General features: G+C 38.4%; 2 protein-coding genes across 2 annotated transcripts in view; one reads left to right on the top strand and one right to left on the bottom strand.

Annotated features, from left to right (window-relative positions):
* cnn1b (calponin 1, basic, smooth muscle, b) overlaps positions 1–10,076 on the top strand; it is an 11,046-nt gene extending 970 nt beyond the window's left edge. Inside the window, exons 2-7 of the mRNA XM_035655359.1 lie at positions 4,210–4,331; positions 4,458–4,524; positions 5,305–5,442; positions 5,728–5,844; positions 6,100–6,246; positions 7,718–10,076. Coding sequence (XP_035511252.1) covers positions 4,210–4,331; positions 4,458–4,524; positions 5,305–5,442; positions 5,728–5,844; positions 6,100–6,246; positions 7,718–7,963 — 837 coding nt within the window. The 3' untranslated portion in view covers positions 7,964–10,076. The remainder of the gene's footprint in view (positions 1–4,209; positions 4,332–4,457; positions 4,525–5,304; positions 5,443–5,727; positions 5,845–6,099; positions 6,247–7,717) is intronic.
* Positions 10,077–12,412, bottom strand: elof1 (ELF1 homolog, elongation factor 1). The gene is made up of 4 exons (XM_035655360.1): positions 12,330–12,412; positions 11,521–11,652; positions 11,354–11,424; positions 10,077–10,943 (listed from the first exon to the last, which is right to left on the bottom strand). The coding sequence occupies exons 2-4, from the start codon at positions 11,634–11,636 to the stop codon at positions 10,879–10,881; spliced, it is 252 nt and encodes an 83-aa protein (XP_035511253.1). The 5' UTR covers positions 11,637–11,652; positions 12,330–12,412; the 3' UTR covers positions 10,077–10,878.
* Positions 12,413–16,206: the final 3,794 nt, after the last annotated feature.

Genomic DNA, 16,206 nt, shown 5'->3' with positions numbered 1-16,206 from the left:
TGAGTTATTAGTGAGAAGTGTGACATGGGTGTCAGGTATTACTTACTAAGTACTACAATGTAAAATGACTCTATTAGAAGGGCCTGCATTCCACATGTTGTTGTAAAAGTAAAGTATTATTAGCAGTGTGAATATTTCAGTGTTGTATTATGACATGATGATACAGGATTATTATTTTTATGTATTAACATATAAACAGCATAAATACTACTAATAGTTGAATCTGTAAAAATGCATCAGATTTCTGATTATATGTAAAATATTAATCTGCAAAGTATTAAAGTGGAGCACAATATTTCCCCCTGAAATGTAGTAAAGTAGAATTACCATAAATGTAGTTTAAGTATAAATACCTCCCATTCTGAGTTAAGTACTTGAGTAAATGTACTCAAAATAGACTGTAACTATTCCACCACAGTATGTTGTTGTACCCACAAAAGCATGAACATGCGCAATCATATTTCCAAGCATTAAAGCTGTCACCAATCAGACAGCAAGTGTTTATACTGTGATTGTAAAAGGAATATTTGCTGTCTCTCTCATGACAGTAGTGACTCTGTACAGTGGATGAGTCAGAGCTGCTAACAGTCTGTTCAGGATGAGAAAGGTCAGCCTGTGACTGTTCCAACTACCAGATCATCATCATCATCGTTATTGTCCTGGAGGGATGTCGCCTCTTCCCTGAATAGTGCCATCTCTCATCAGAGCTTTAATCTCACACAGAGGTGCACTGCACTCTGTGAAACCCACATTCCTTTCATTACTGCTATTCAGCAGGGTCTTAGTCTCAATTGAAGGTTTGAGGTGTTGGCACTAGTCTGGCTGTTATTTTGCCTGCCATCTCTGTACCATTTCCAAATCGATTATGTACACAAAGGGCAGGTAAAGGAGTACAGTCAATTTCCTGTAGAGTAGAAACAACGTTGGCCAGGGGGGGGAAATAAAATGTTTATTTGAGTCGCAGGGCTTCATGGGTCATGCAGGGATGGTAAGTTCCAGCAGCATGACATCAGAGAGCAGCAGAGATGCAGCAGAAAGACTTGACAGGTACATCAGCATAATCTAATGGCCTTTTAAGGAGTGACCGGGCTCTGACTTGGAACTTGAGAAAGTGTCCTTACTCTAAACAGTTTACACCGGAGTCAAGAATGACAAAACACTATCCTAACAGAACACAGGTGGACAGGAGATAGATGGCGCAGACAAAGCAACGCCAGCAGCTCACACAATGAATGTTACACACCGCAAGAAGACACCTAGGGGAAAATAAAGATTACAGTGGAACTATTTCTGTACATGTGTGGACGGATTTCCACTTATCAGTTACAAACAGTTGGACAGCTGGATATATTTACACTCATGGTCTGTTCTCTGTTGTTGGACCCCACATTGGCTGTGAGATTCTACATAGGGTATGGGCCATTACTTAATCTAAATAACACTAAATTTATCTTTCAAATAAAAAAAAAGGACAATAAAACAGTGGCTTGCTTGCTTCACTGAACTCAGAGATTCAGCCTTACTTGGTCTGGTATGACCAGTAGCTTATGGTGGCTTATGTTAGCTAATGTTGGCAATCTTTAGATATTCCTGTGTTACTGACATTACGTTACTGAGTTCACTGACTTTATGACTTTTGCTACTGTTACACTGTGTTTTAGCACGTATCATTATCCTGTAAGTGCCACTTGTGGCTACATTTTCAAAGTTACATAGTCTTGCTTTAAGGTAGCATTAAAAGGTTTTCAGTCTAGTGGTGAGTTCTGCTACCAAAAACAATATTTTTTACCTGACATAAAGAAATAAAGATTCTTTTTTTAACAATCAAACCAAACATCCCCAAACATAACATTTTGTTTTCTAACAAGCAGCTGTACAATAACAGTTCCTAATTAAAATACAGTCAAACAACATTTTGAATAAGGGACTAACTGATTTAAAGAATGAGTAAACATGATTCACAGTCATTCAGTGTGAGCTCAGGGTAGGCTATTACACAAATACACAGCACTGTACAATTTGGAGGTAGTTGTATGTAATTGAGTACTTTATAATAAAACTCAAGTAGTGTCTAGTTGGGGTCTCTTGTTGTGTTTTACATGTATATGAGTTTTGAACTGGTTATGAAACAGTCTCATTTGTATACTGATATGGTGTACATAAACAAACGCGACCATCTGAGAAGATTGGCTATTTTTAAACAGGTTTTCCTAATTAAACAAGGTGGTGATTAAACACTGTTGCTTTCGTCCCTGTCCAATTAAATATCTCACGACCCCTCAGATTTATCTTGTCAAGTGGTGGTAGTTTTAACTACTTTACATAGGGTTGGGCCCCTAACCCCCCAAGTTGAAACTACCACCACTTGACTCGCTATAACAGATAATGCTGCTTACATAGTGATGCATCAGTATGATAATGTGATATTTAATAATATATTGAAGTCACAGGGGCTGTTTCTCTTCAGAATGAGTACTTTTACTTGTGTTTATTTTAAAATGATTGTACTGGTTGTCAAGGCTATACTATATAACTTCTAAAAGAACAAATAACAGGTGTGACCAGTGGGTGACAGATAGATAGATAGATAGATAGATAGATAGATAGATAGATAGATAGATAGACTGTCTTTATGTTATTCATGTTTATGAATTAATCATTAATAGCTGTAACAGCTCAGAAAACAATCCATTCTGACTGCATTACTGAGCTCTACAATGAGAAGAACAACACAACTAAATCGAAATCTGAGCTAAACTGCCTCAACTGGAATCGGGACCTGTCGATTTTGGCGTGTCTTTATCAGACGTGGTTTGCCTGAATAGTCAACTCTCTGTAAAAGGGCAGATTCTGGAAAACCCAGAGGGAGCGAGGGAAAGAGAGTTAGAGAGAAATATGATCTAGGCCAATCACAGAAGGAGAGCGAGACAGTCAGAGGGAGAAGGAGGAGTATCTGGGAAAGCTGTTTCTCCCAAGTTTGGTGTGATGGACTGGAAGCTACACTATCCCTGCTGCTTTGAAATACTTGTTTGTGTTGGCTGCTGATCCCAGACTGTGAAGACTTATCTGCAGAACATTCAGGAAAAGGGGATGGGGGGGTGTGTGTGTGCAGGGGGGAGCAGCCTTAAACCCCACGCCAGAATTCAAAGTATTAGGGGCAATGTCTTTGTGCCAATAAGGAAATACATGGAGAGGAGAGAGAGAGAGAGAGAGAGAGAGAGAGAGGCCAATGTGTTTCTCCATGCAGGAATGTCTACAGGTCATTTTCATTTTTTGTCCTATTTTTTTTTATACCCTTCATCTCAAAGTATTTTCTTATTATACAGTAAGACTTTCAAAGACAGTACAGTTATGGGAAAAGTATGAGTGAAACCAGAGTTATTTTAGTAACTGAAATCCTGAGGCATGAAAGAAACACTGCTGTAGCTGTAGTAGTAGAAACGTGTGTGCATGTACCTTTTTAAAGATTGGAGTATTGTTTATAGTGTTTTAATTGACATTGTCTTTGTTCCTCTGCCATTGTGCCATCCCTCATAGAGTTTCACTTTCTTTTCCCCCAATCATAATGGAAAGGGTAGCACAACATTTCATGGTTGTGTAATTCACAAATAATTTCCTACGAAGTTTTACTGGAAATAACCACATCGGTTTTATCGGGAAAACATTTTTTTACTTTCAATTAACTGCTAATGTAGCCAGGAGAGTCTTTTGTCAGTGCACTGTAGGTCAACTGAACATGCAAACATGAAAAACAAACATGGAAAATAAAATGTCCAATTATGAAAATAATCTTTTTAGGAATTTTTTTTTTTCGCATAATCAGTTCCAAATTCCATAGTTCTCGCCAGGAAAACTTTTCAGAAATTACGCACAGGTAAAACAAAGCATCACCGTTGAATACTGAAAATGCTAAATCTGAATGATGGAATTTATAATCCACTGGACAATATTTGAATAATGCTTTTAAGAGTTACAAATGGCAAACTGTGCATAATTGTTACTCATCTGTTTTCTACTTCTTTGTGCCACATATGGGTCTTATTTCTTTTTTTTCGTGCTTCTAATGAAATTCACTAGAAGGACTAAATCCACTAGAGAGTGGGCTGAGTTTGATGGGCTGACACCAGCTGTGGTTTTGTAACAAAAACTGAATAAAAATCAAAAGACCAATCTTATACATGACCTCTGACCTCTGTTCCACCCCCTCAGCTTGCAGGGAAGTACGACCCCCAGAAGGAAGAGGAGCTGAAGCTGTGGATCCAGGATGTGACCGGCAAAAGGATCGGGGACCACTTCATGGAGAGCTTGAAGGATGGAGTCGTGTTATGCGAGTGAGTGGATGGACACTGAGAGGATGCTTGTGGCACAGAAACGTCAGAACTTTAATCAAACTCATTAATGTTATATTATTGCTGATTGTTTGGAATTTTTTAATTTTTTTGTCTCTTTCTTTGTAGACTCATTAATGTTCTCCAGCCAGGTTCTGTGAGAAAGATCAACACCTCCAGTCAAAACTGGCACCAGGTAATAGACCAGTTCCTTTGGAAAGAAAATAAGCCTCATTTGTCCTGCTAATCTACAAAGTCAGGGTCGTTTTCCAGAGCATGTGGAACTTGGTTAGTCTACCGTATAGGCATTAACAACACAGAGCTTATTTACATTCCATAAAGTAGCTGCCATATCAAATGAAGCCCATCTCAGTATGGCTTTTATTAGCCTCTCACAGGACTGAAACAGCAAACAGTGCTTTTAAGGCTTGATGGAAGCTCTTTCTACAAAGTTCCACTGTAACACTTAAATGGATGCACACAGACTTTCAGACGGAATCAAATATTATAAGGATATTGCACAGACGGGAAGAAAGCTGTGAGATACTGTCAGTATTTATTAGTCATCATTGCATTTAGTTTTTTTTTTAATTTATCATTAGGATTTCAGATTTTCTTTATCGTGTCAAGTGTTAAGATGAAGAGATTGATAACACTGTCATCAGATCTCACTCATTAACACGTTATGTCTCGGGCTAGCTGTTTCCACCTGTTTCTAGGCTTTGTGTGTAGCTAAGCTAACCAGCCGATAGTGGTAGATTCATATTTAAGAGAAAGTAGTATCAATCTTCTCATCTAAATCTCTGCAAGAAAACAAATAAACATATTTCCTTACTAACTATATCTTTAATAGATAAAAAAGGCTGCATTCAACGTGAAACACAAGGCAGCTACTAGGCTGTATGTAAGATACCAAACAGATTCTCTTCTCAACTAGTTCCATTTTCTTTCTGACTGCTTTTTTTTTTTTCCTTAGCTGGAAAACATAGGGAATTTCGTCCGTGCAATCACAGAGTACGGCCTGAAGCCACATGACCTTTTCGAAGCCAACGATCTGTTTGAGAATGTCAACCACACTCAGGTCCAGAGCACACTCATCGCTCTGGCTGGAATGGTGAGAGCAGCTACACAAAGACACACAACCAACAAAATCAGCAAAAGCTGGAGTGATCATTTTTAGCTTCAAGAGTTCTCGATGATGTACATATATGAGTATATTATGATAATTATACACATGTTGCAGCCACCAGCCTATCTATGTGAGTGCTTTGTGTTGCATGGACTTGGACAATGATATGGCAACAGCAGAAGCATAATAAAAACAATATGGGTATGAAAAATACACTCTATTACCTCTATTTTCCCTTCTGTCTCTGCCACTTCTCTCTCTCTCTCTCAGGCCAAGTCCAAAGGTTTCCACTCCAAGTACGACATGGGAGTGAAGTATGCTGAGAAACAGCAGCGCCGCTTCGCTCCAGAGAAGCTCAGGGAGGGACGCAACATCATAGGCCTGCAGGTCAGAGCAGCAGAAAGGCTAAACCTGTAATTTAGTACTTTATGATCATGCTTGCATATGGGGTTGTAGATACATGTTGTTCAGTTCCCAGTGGGTTTTCATTGTGCTCCCTGCTGGACTCCTGCTGACTAAACCTTACCAGAAACCTCTTGATTGAGTCTTTTCCCACCTGCAAAAGAAGGATGACATTGAGACAACCTTGTCCCCAGACTAACGTGTTTTCAGTTACTTAACTCCATTTTGCTGTGTCTCTAGATGGGCACCAACAAGCTTGCCAGCCAAAAGGGCATGACCTCCTACGGCACACGACGCCATCTGTATGATTCTAAAATGGCCATGGAAAACCCACTGGACCAGTCTACTATCAGCCTACAGATGGGCACCAACAAGGGAGCCAGCCAGGTGAGTCATTTTACTCTAAATTATGCTGCTTTTATTTATTCAGTTTACACTTTGATCCATACAGAATCTCAGACTTAAAGATGCACCACATATTTTAGGGTAGGGCCGGTGTTATTCTACACTTCTTGTTGTCCACAATTGGTTTGTCTTTGGGCCCCAAGCCCACAGGCTCCTACTGAAGAGGAAATCTTTTGCCCTATTTCCTTTTTAGCTAAAGTTTTTTAAACAGTAGTATACAGTGAATTTGTTACTATTTTAAACTGCAGAGTAATACACATTTTGTGGCCTAACACAGTGATTTCCACATCTTACTCCACTAAAGCCGGGCTCAGACTATTATTTGAGTTTTGGGCTGATTTACGTCAGATTCATTGATCCTGACAGCCGGAGGAGAAAACTGGTCTGGGACTTTGCTTGGTACTGAGGTTCGGCCCAGATTATCTAGTAAAGTGAGGGGTTTACAGATGCAGTCTTCAACCTCCCTCTCAAACATCTTTTTTATGAGACATTCAGGAGTTAAACTCTGGATGATTACGTCAGTGCGGAAGTGAATGAGAGGTGTTGCCAAACAGCTGTAAACTTTTTAGCCCTTGAGGCTAACGTTAGCTCGAAGGCTGCTGTTAAAATCTCACCTTCAGTTCTCACTGAAAAGCATAACAGCAAGGTGGTGCAGTGCTCCCTCTGGTACCATAATCTTAATAATATCCGGGAATGTGATGCACCATTATTTTTAACTCTTGTACTGTGTGCATGTTTGAGATTACAGAGAAGAAAATCTGTAACGTTTCTCCTCATGCGCATTCTGCAGCCCAATTTAAAAATCGGTTAGGATTTTAAAACTCCTGTAGTCTGAGACCAGCTTAAGCCTCTCGCACTAAATCCTTTTTTCGACTGCCTCAGCAACACTATTGAATAAATTGAATGGTTAAAATGGATAGCAAAGACTAACTGATAAAAAGTTTAGATGTTTTGCTAAATGTAACAGACTAATGGTTGAAATGTAAAACCTCTGCCACTCACAGTGGTCATAGTATGAATGCAAACTTAATCTAGACATTGACGGTTCAATTGCACGAAAACAATAATGTAACAATATCCACGTTTATAAGATTAATAGTGTTTCAAATCAGTTGAAATAAAGATATTTGGAAATGACTGGTGGTGCAGATGGAGTACTGGAGCTCATCTGACAGGGCTTTAGCGTTATATCAGTCACAACAGGCTGGCTCTAGTATGTGGGATTGACAAAAAATAAATTATAGTTCCATCATAATGAAGGAACATCATTGCAATGACGTTTGCTCTTTTCAGAAAACAGAAACTTTCACAGCTTTATTCTTTGATTCTTTTATCATTATATATATTTATATGAGTAGTCACTGTCTGTTGAAGTAGCTTTGATATTTAATATATTTATATTTCTTGTTGAATTTTTTTTCCAAAACCCCTCGTCTTCCTTTCTGTCCCCCAGGCTGGCATGACCGCCCCAGGAACTAGGAGGCACATCTTTGACAAGAAGCTGGAGCTGGAGAACTGTGACACCACCACCATCTCTCTGCAGATGGGCACAAACAAAGTGGCCTCTCAGCAGGGCATGACCACCTACGGTCTGCCCCGCCAGGTCTACGACAACAAGTACTGCAGCAACCCCACCGAGGCCTACTATAACAACGGGAGCGAGGTGGAGTTTGATGGCTACAACCAGTACTCTGACTAAACCACGGACAGCCTCACCCCCTCCCTCCTCTTTGCTTAACTCCAGACAACCAACCGCGACTGTCTTTGTGACGAGCAAACCTTCCAGACTGTTATTTAACACTGATCGACATCATTGTCGTCTTCGTTCCCCGGCTTTTTCTAAACATACTTTTACTCTTAGGAATTTATTGTTTGTGTTTCCATGAGTAAAATAAAATAAAATGGCGTTTACACTGACCTTATGTCAAAAATTTCTAGCAGTGGCCAACTTCTGTGTCTCATCTCTTTGATGAATCTTATTACCGCTAAAAAGACCCAGAACACACTTAATGACTATTGCTATTTATAGATTTTTTTTTTTTTACAGCTTTTTATACTTGCATTGTAGAGATTTGTATCTGTTTATACCCCTCGCCTCACCTCCCTACCCTTCCAGTCCAGTTTGAAAACTGTCAACACAACAACAGAATTTGAAAGTCCTGTGAAAGGAAACAAGTGACCGTGTTGGTGCTATTGAACTTTGACCCAGTTGGAACGGAGTCCACATCCACATTGGAGCTCCGCCGGCTCTGGGATTCAACTCCTCGGGATTGACACAGAAGTTCCAGGTTTAGAGGCTGACCGGGGGCGGACGATGCAGGAGGACTTGTAGTTTTGTGCAGACATTGCTTTGTTTTGTGAGCACCTGCGCTGACAAATATGTCATGTTCACGAGCCTGCCAAATTACCCTTCACGCCATTTTACGGGGCTGATTTTAGAATGTTTTTTTGAGACAGTATTTAGAAAAAGTAGAGAGGTCTATCAGACAATGCTTTTTATAAAGAGCAAATATAGGTGATACATTGTGATATCTAGTTTGAAGTTGGGGTAAACTTAGTCACCGGTAGTTTTTGTCCTGTTGTTTTTTCTTCCCTCCTTGTGCAAACATTTTGCCTTAAGCCTCATTGACCTTTGGCTTCAGTGCTGTTACTCTATTCGCACTTTACCTGTCTTCACCTTGTGTGCAGTAAACAGTGGTAGGATGTAAGTACATTTATTCAGATACTGTAAAATAGAAACGTATGGTACTTTACTTGAGTGTTCCCATTTGGTGTCACTTAATACTTCAACTGCACTGCAATTCAGATCTGAATAATGTACTTTTCACTCAACTACAGTTATAGTTACTTTATAAAATAAGGATTTTACATACAAACAAGTTTCTAAAATATGTTGCAAGTATTAATAATATAACCCTCACAGGGGCCTTTGTCTGCATTCAGTATTTTAGTTTTCATACCATAAAGTACATTTAGCTAATAATGCTTATGTACTTTTACTTAACAGTTCAAATGCAGGATTTAAGAGTTTTTTTACCTTTGTTTTGCTAATTTCACTCAAGCTAAGTATCTGAGTACTTCATCCACCGCTGTCAGTAAATGGCAATATCAAAGTAGACTCTGGCACTTGCTGGTAATTGCTAACTGAATAATGCTAAATGTAGAGATGAGATTCTCGTTTTGAAATATCCGTGTCATGCTGTTAACCCACCGAATGTCTTGAATGTAATGTTATTGTAAGGTCAGAGGTGTCACTAGCTGTTACACGATTCACTTTCAGCACATAAGAAGGCAGAAATGTTCATTTTCAAAGTTATAGACAGACCTGTGATCTAATGTTACACATCAAAAAATCTGCATTTCTTTGTAAAATATGTAGATGTACTGGTTTTATGGTCAGAATTATCTGTTGAATGAGCCTAAGGTTTGTGTTCATGTGCTGAATGGCTCAATAGATTGGAGCCCTTGAACTTTTCATTGTTATTCAGCAGCCATGATTTAGACCATGCAGCAGTGTGCCATCTAGTGGGGGAAAAGCACATGTACGTTTAATTCATTTTTTAAATCCATGAATCATCTAAATGTTTTATTCAGTCAAATATTGGAATGTTTTTTTTATTTTTAACAGCACTTTCATTTATTATAATTTCTTCCCTGTGTTATCCAGAATGGCAACAATGAGTATAGGAACATTTCACCTTAATGTGTTGGCTTTGTTTCAACATTGTTCAATCTTTGCTAACCTCTTGATTTCTTTTTCTATATGCATTTCACTTAACATGACATTTGTGCAATAAAAAACACTTGAAAAATGTGGTTTCGGATTTAATTTTCTCAGTACAGTCATTACCTAAAAATACACAGTAGGTGTGAAATACACAGAAGTTGTGTAATAGAAATTACATGATTGTGTTTTTAAAAAAAGAAAAATACAAATCTAACAGTACAAATATATACTGGCCTAAAAACACAAGATTTGAAAAGATTTGGCAGTTCAAAATAAATTGTCAACCAATAAAATGTTTCAGTGCATTAAAGATGGGGTTGAAAACCAAAAAAACTATTACTCCTTCCACAAAAGTAACATGTTTGTGTCATTATAATCTACTAAATACAACTCTGCAACAACCTAATAAAAAACAAAAGAGGATTATCATATTTTCTTCATCCATAAATCACAAAAAATACCAAAGGAGCACATGGAATGTTTGACACAGTGGAAATCAGATATTTTAAACAATTTATAAGATAAATTTGTCCAAATAAAGGGAAAACATCATGATCTGATCTTAAAACCAAACCATTAATCATAAACTAATCACTGATTATACTGATTATACTGATAAAGTATACACTGAGAACTGTGATGTAGGCAAACAACATACTGACCCTCTGGTCCAGCCAGAGGAGCGTGTCATGCTCAGCAAGCCACACTGTAGTAAAGTCAGACTAAGCGTGTCACATACGTACGGTAAAAACCTATAACGCTTCTAACGTTTGTTAATGTTTTGCTACATTGTGCTAGCTGAACAGGACCTAATTCAGGGGACCGATCAAAGGGGCGAAATGTAAGTGAGTGAGGTTAGAGAAAAGGTGAGTCACAGGAAAACATGACTATTGATTGGCTGCTTCACAGGCATCGATCCAATCACTGTAAACATCCACTGGTTCGGACAGATCTGTCGAGAGAAGGTTAAGGGAAATTCCAAATGCAGACAAGACAGACGCACACACACACACACACACACACACAATACATTACCTCCACCAATGCTAAATAATCCACTTTTTTTTTCTTCTTTTTTAATAATCAAAAATGTTGTGTCAATCTTTTATCTGCATACTTCAATCATTGCATGCACTTAAATGATTTTTTCCCCTTCAAGTCGGGGCAGTAGTTCATAAGAAAATTGTGAAAATGATCAAAAATGCACCATCTTGCAATATTTAAAAATTTACTATAAATTAGTGGATTTAAACCTAAACAGACTTTGGTCAAACAGGACCAAAAACACAACTCCTTGGCTGATGGAAGTCATTACACGTGACCAGACATGATGCTGCAGTCTTTAGTTGGTTAAAAGGATACAGGTTATAGGAGTCTGGAACTCCTCCAAGCAAACACTGCACGAAATAATCCCTGTGTTGCGGGTTCGCTCCCTGGAAAAGTTAGTATTTTTATTTATTATATATTATTCATTTTATGTTGTTCATGATGCATTTCTCTGCATTTCTAAAGCATTCTGAGTTACTTACATTTTGACATCGCAGGATTTCTCATGATTACAGAAGGGGCAAGTGAACTGGACGTCCAGGTTACCCGTCATCTTTTTCTTGGGAGGGGGCTTCCTCTTTGACTTTCTGCGCCCCATTTGTAATGTTGTGTATCTGCAGAGAAATAAGAAATATATATAATATAATAATAAAGTTCCCATGGACATTACCAGACACTTTGACACTCAATTGCCTTTAAAACTCTCTTACACAGAGATGGCAAAGTTTTTAATAGTAGCAGTAAGTTTTTCACTGAGCCACATTGACTTTTAGTAACTTTGCATCCATATTCACCTGCTAAACAACTTAAACTGTTAAAAGCCACCACATACACAACTAACCCCTTGTGTTAACCCTGTAATGTTAAGAGAGAAGACAATAATTCACATGTTACTGTTCATCATCAATGGCTTCACCGTTCACCTCACAGGCAGGTAGAATCCCAATAAATGATAATATAATCCTATTGTAACATTATACCTCTTTCTAGTGGATAGTAATTAACGTGTCTCTAATTTATATCGCATAATCACACTGTCAGGCTGCAGCTGCAGTTTCATGCAGACAGCTCACCTAGAACAGGATCAGACAAACACTTGCACTTAAGCGCCAAAAGGCTACCGCTACACGCTAGCGAGCTAACACGCTAACAGCTGCTAGCCTGTGGTATGAGATAAAAAAAAAATGCGTTTAATAAACGACTTTTAAGGTAAAACACAAAACCGAAGAGCGTGTTTCATCTGTTATGGGTTGTATTATTTAGCACTTGCCAAATGAGGAGAGCGTCTTACCAAAGGATGTGTTCTTACAGCCAGCGGAGGATGCTGTGTGTTCAATGTGATCCGGGTACAGCGGCTCTCTGGGGCCGCTTCTGATTGGTTAGTCGGGAATTTGTTCGATCTGTGATTGGCTTAAAAGCGTTGACTGACAGCTGGATATATCCAATAGTGGATCTCGTTTTCTGAGTAACTCCCTCCTCCAGTGATGGTGCAAACATGACATCCTCCAAATCGTAAAACCTGAAGCAAACAAATAAGATATATAGACACGTATTATAGAGCACATTTCAAACAACAAGATGAAATATATTGTGTTTTACAAAATAGACATAAAAAGACTGATGGAAACAATATTTTAAATGTATTTATTTTGATTTTAAAAAGAGGTTTGAAAATTAATTCTTAACCATAGTGTTGAAAGAATGTGCAATAACCATTAAATAAGGATTATATTGTACATATTGTGTCACTTTTTATATTTATATATATTGTCTCTATTTTTATCTATATTTATATTTCTCTATGTTTATTGTAATGAACCAATTTACCAAGGCAAATTCCTTGTATGTGAAAACCTACTTGGCAATGAACCTGATTCTGATTCTGATGTGAAATGAGGCTCTCTCTTTTAGATTTTTACTTAATAACCACAATTTCTTTTAACCAGTCATTCGCAGAAACTGTGGTCTAGCCTCTGATGTAGACACATGAACACACCGAAATTCACACCAGTGATTCATTAGCTCCTCATTTGATGTGTTTCCATGGGTTCTATTTTTTTGACAACAGCTGCAGCCGAGCAAAACCTTCACTGTATGCAAATATCTACTTTTCTGACTTGGCTTATCTGTAACCAAAAATATCAGCACAATCCTGGCACAGGTGGGGTAAGGTATTGAATGAAGCACTTGCCAAGAGATCAGTTAACCAGAATTACCACTTCTGCTATATTGTGGTGCTGGCAAGCAGGTTTCCAACCTGCCACAGAAAAGTAGAATTAAAATAAATCCCATTTGGATGGCTTTGGATGATTGGAAAATGGCAGCTGTAATTTACTGAAAATCCATCTCAGATAATTGCTCATGGTTAGGCTGATTAGGTAGCAGCATGCTCAAAAGCCCACTGATAAAAGCATTCTCCCAAAGAGTGATGAAAGGTCTGAGCCACATCAACTCAAGGCTAGAGTGTAGTCAAGTGTGTGTGTGTGTGTGTGTGGTTCCTGCTGTGCTGTAGAGCCACAGAAACATATGAAACCTTCTCAAGTAGAAATCCTCTCGCTGCGGCAGTCAAAGAAACTACTGCTGAGAACTGATGAGGTGCAAGAGGAGTGTCAGTGTTTCACAAGGTGGTTTTAGTGAAGACTTTTTGTGGGATACAACTTCTGAGATCAGATAGAACTGTATAAACTGGCTCATAGCCTAAGACTGCTAGAAACGTTTCACTTGATTTAATGGTGCAGCCGTTATTAGCATGGTATGTGTGGTTTCAATTTCACACAATAAGCATTATGTGAGTTAGGTGATTGGTTGGATTATGCAGACATATATGATGAGAATTTAGATGATCATCTGATTTTGAGAGGTAAATACCGATTTGAAGGCACTGTGCTTGCGTATTTCTGATTACTCATATATTCTTACATACTCTTATAATATAGTGTAGTATTCTTACAGTAAACCATCAAAGGTCATTTTACTACTACGTCTATCTGATGGCTGTGGTCATTGGCTACTTTGCAGAGTGAGATACATGTAAAACACATACGCTCTATTTTCAGACTTTCAGATAGGTAGCTCTGTATAGACACACGGACGGACATCCAACATTAAAATGCTTTTTCTTTGTTCTTGCTTTGGCTACATTTCTGATTGTTTCCACCATTATCTATTCTATGAACTTTACTTTTCACAACTTTAACCCATTTACAGCTCTGTGAAATATTAAAGTGGGCATCCTTTTTGCATGTCTGGCCGCAAGAGGTAATTATGGGATAATGATAAAATTTGTGTTAGAATAGTACAAGCAGAGATAAGTCACACAGTCAGAAAAATTATTAAAACCATTATAACATTATAAGATACTGGTCATACCAGAGCAAGGGAGACTGTAGCACCAAAAACCCAGAAGTCATATAGTTACACTTTAAACACTGGTGAAGCCTCTTTCCACCATATACTGACTCTCTAATCCAGTGGTTTGCCAAAGCTTCACGGGGGGTCGCGAGTTTAATGTGTAGAGATTCTGACTTCCTTGTACATTCTCTCAAACTGAAACAAGCACATTTAAACACAGTGTCAGAATGATAAAAACAAAGACTTGTTCAGACTTACTTCTGTCATACTTATTTTTATTAACTAGAAAGCAAGAAACAAAGCTCCTATAAAATGATCACTGAATTCCTGATTCACAGAACACACAATCTTTAAAGATGAAGATGGAGTTTTATTTGGGGAAAACCTCATCCCTTTACTTTGTCCCTACTTTTATATTAAATAGACTCCATTACAACTCCATTTAGTGCTGATATTGTTAGCTTAACAACGACAGCGCCTCTCATCCGTTGTTGCAAGCACAACAGTGTCTCTGCATTCCAAGTCTGCGTCCTCTCAAACCTGATTTGCGTCCACTGGTAATTAAATTTAAAAACTGCCACTCCAAATCCAGCCACCTGTCTGTTGGGTCGGATTCACTCATCCACGTGTGAAATATATTTAAAGGGCAATTTTCTTTCCAAGAGTTTTAGTTTTAGAGCCATAAATATCATGAGGAGACATAACAGACAGGCCCTGTACAGCAGGTTCAGAATTTAATTAATAATAGCGGGTCCACATGTGAAGATATTAACAACTGTTTAATGCTCACAAATTCACAGGTATTAATTCAACAGTTGTTGACATGGTTAATATATTATTTCTTTTATAATATCTGTATTATCTTGTAAAACAATTTTTTACAAATGAAATGCACTCATGATATTGCTGGAGGCTACAAACTTTCTCTAATCATATGTTCTCAAAACTGGTGAGGCGGGCCCCCTGGTGTGCAATAGGAGCCACTGCCAGATGGCAGGCATGGATGACCAGAGGAAAAAATTAAGGAGTCGCGTCAAAGTTGAATTCAATATGATTAAATGTAGGGAAGATAAACAGACAAGGAGTTTGCTTATGCTATCATGCGCACCTCTCTAACTTAATATTAAGTTTTGGTTCCCTTATCATGTAATGATAAGATGATAAATAAATTAAAAATATTGGGGTGGGGGCTGTCAAAAACCTTTCCAACTTCTGAAGTTTGGGCAGGCCAGAAAAAGACCACTGCCCTAAATCGCTTGTGTCCACATTGCCCCCTGCTGGGGATGCAAGTTAAATTGTCCCACACATACATGAGGTTTGGATGAATTGATGCATTGGAAGTTTCTAATAAATTGCTTATTCCTACCAGGCGAGTATGATCAGAGCCAATATAAATCAAGCAAAAGCAAAATACCATCCCATTTTGTGAGACAGCATTAATTACATTGTGATTGACAGGATGAAAGTGCTTAAACAGACTTGAATGGCCAACTAGGCATCCTCCCTCTGAAGGAAACGTGGGACAGCTGGCAGCTCACCAGGGCTATGAAAGAGATGGCAAAATCTGTAATATTCATTTAATGACGTCACGTTATACTTTTTTTGGTGCATATCTTAGCCCATACATACTGACATAATGTTTGGCCACATCACATGAAATGCTGCGATGACAGCAGAAGTCGACAGTGAATTTTTTAAAACCTGGCTCATCTCTAAAATGCTTGGATAAAAATTCAGAGCTGTGTAAATCAAATTTAGTTGTTGTGCAAGATGAACCCGATCAGTTGCAGAGTTGGACAATCGCGTGGTTAGCGGCC

Source organism: Morone saxatilis, unplaced genomic scaffold (genome assembly GCF_004916995.1).
Source record: "Morone saxatilis isolate NCDOM2014 unplaced genomic scaffold, NCSU_SB_2.0 Contig14, whole genome shotgun sequence".
NCBI lineage: Eukaryota > Metazoa > Chordata > Actinopteri > Moronidae > Morone > Morone saxatilis.
Note: the sequence above shows the minus strand (reverse complement) of the source record. Positions and strands in the feature narration are given on the sequence as shown.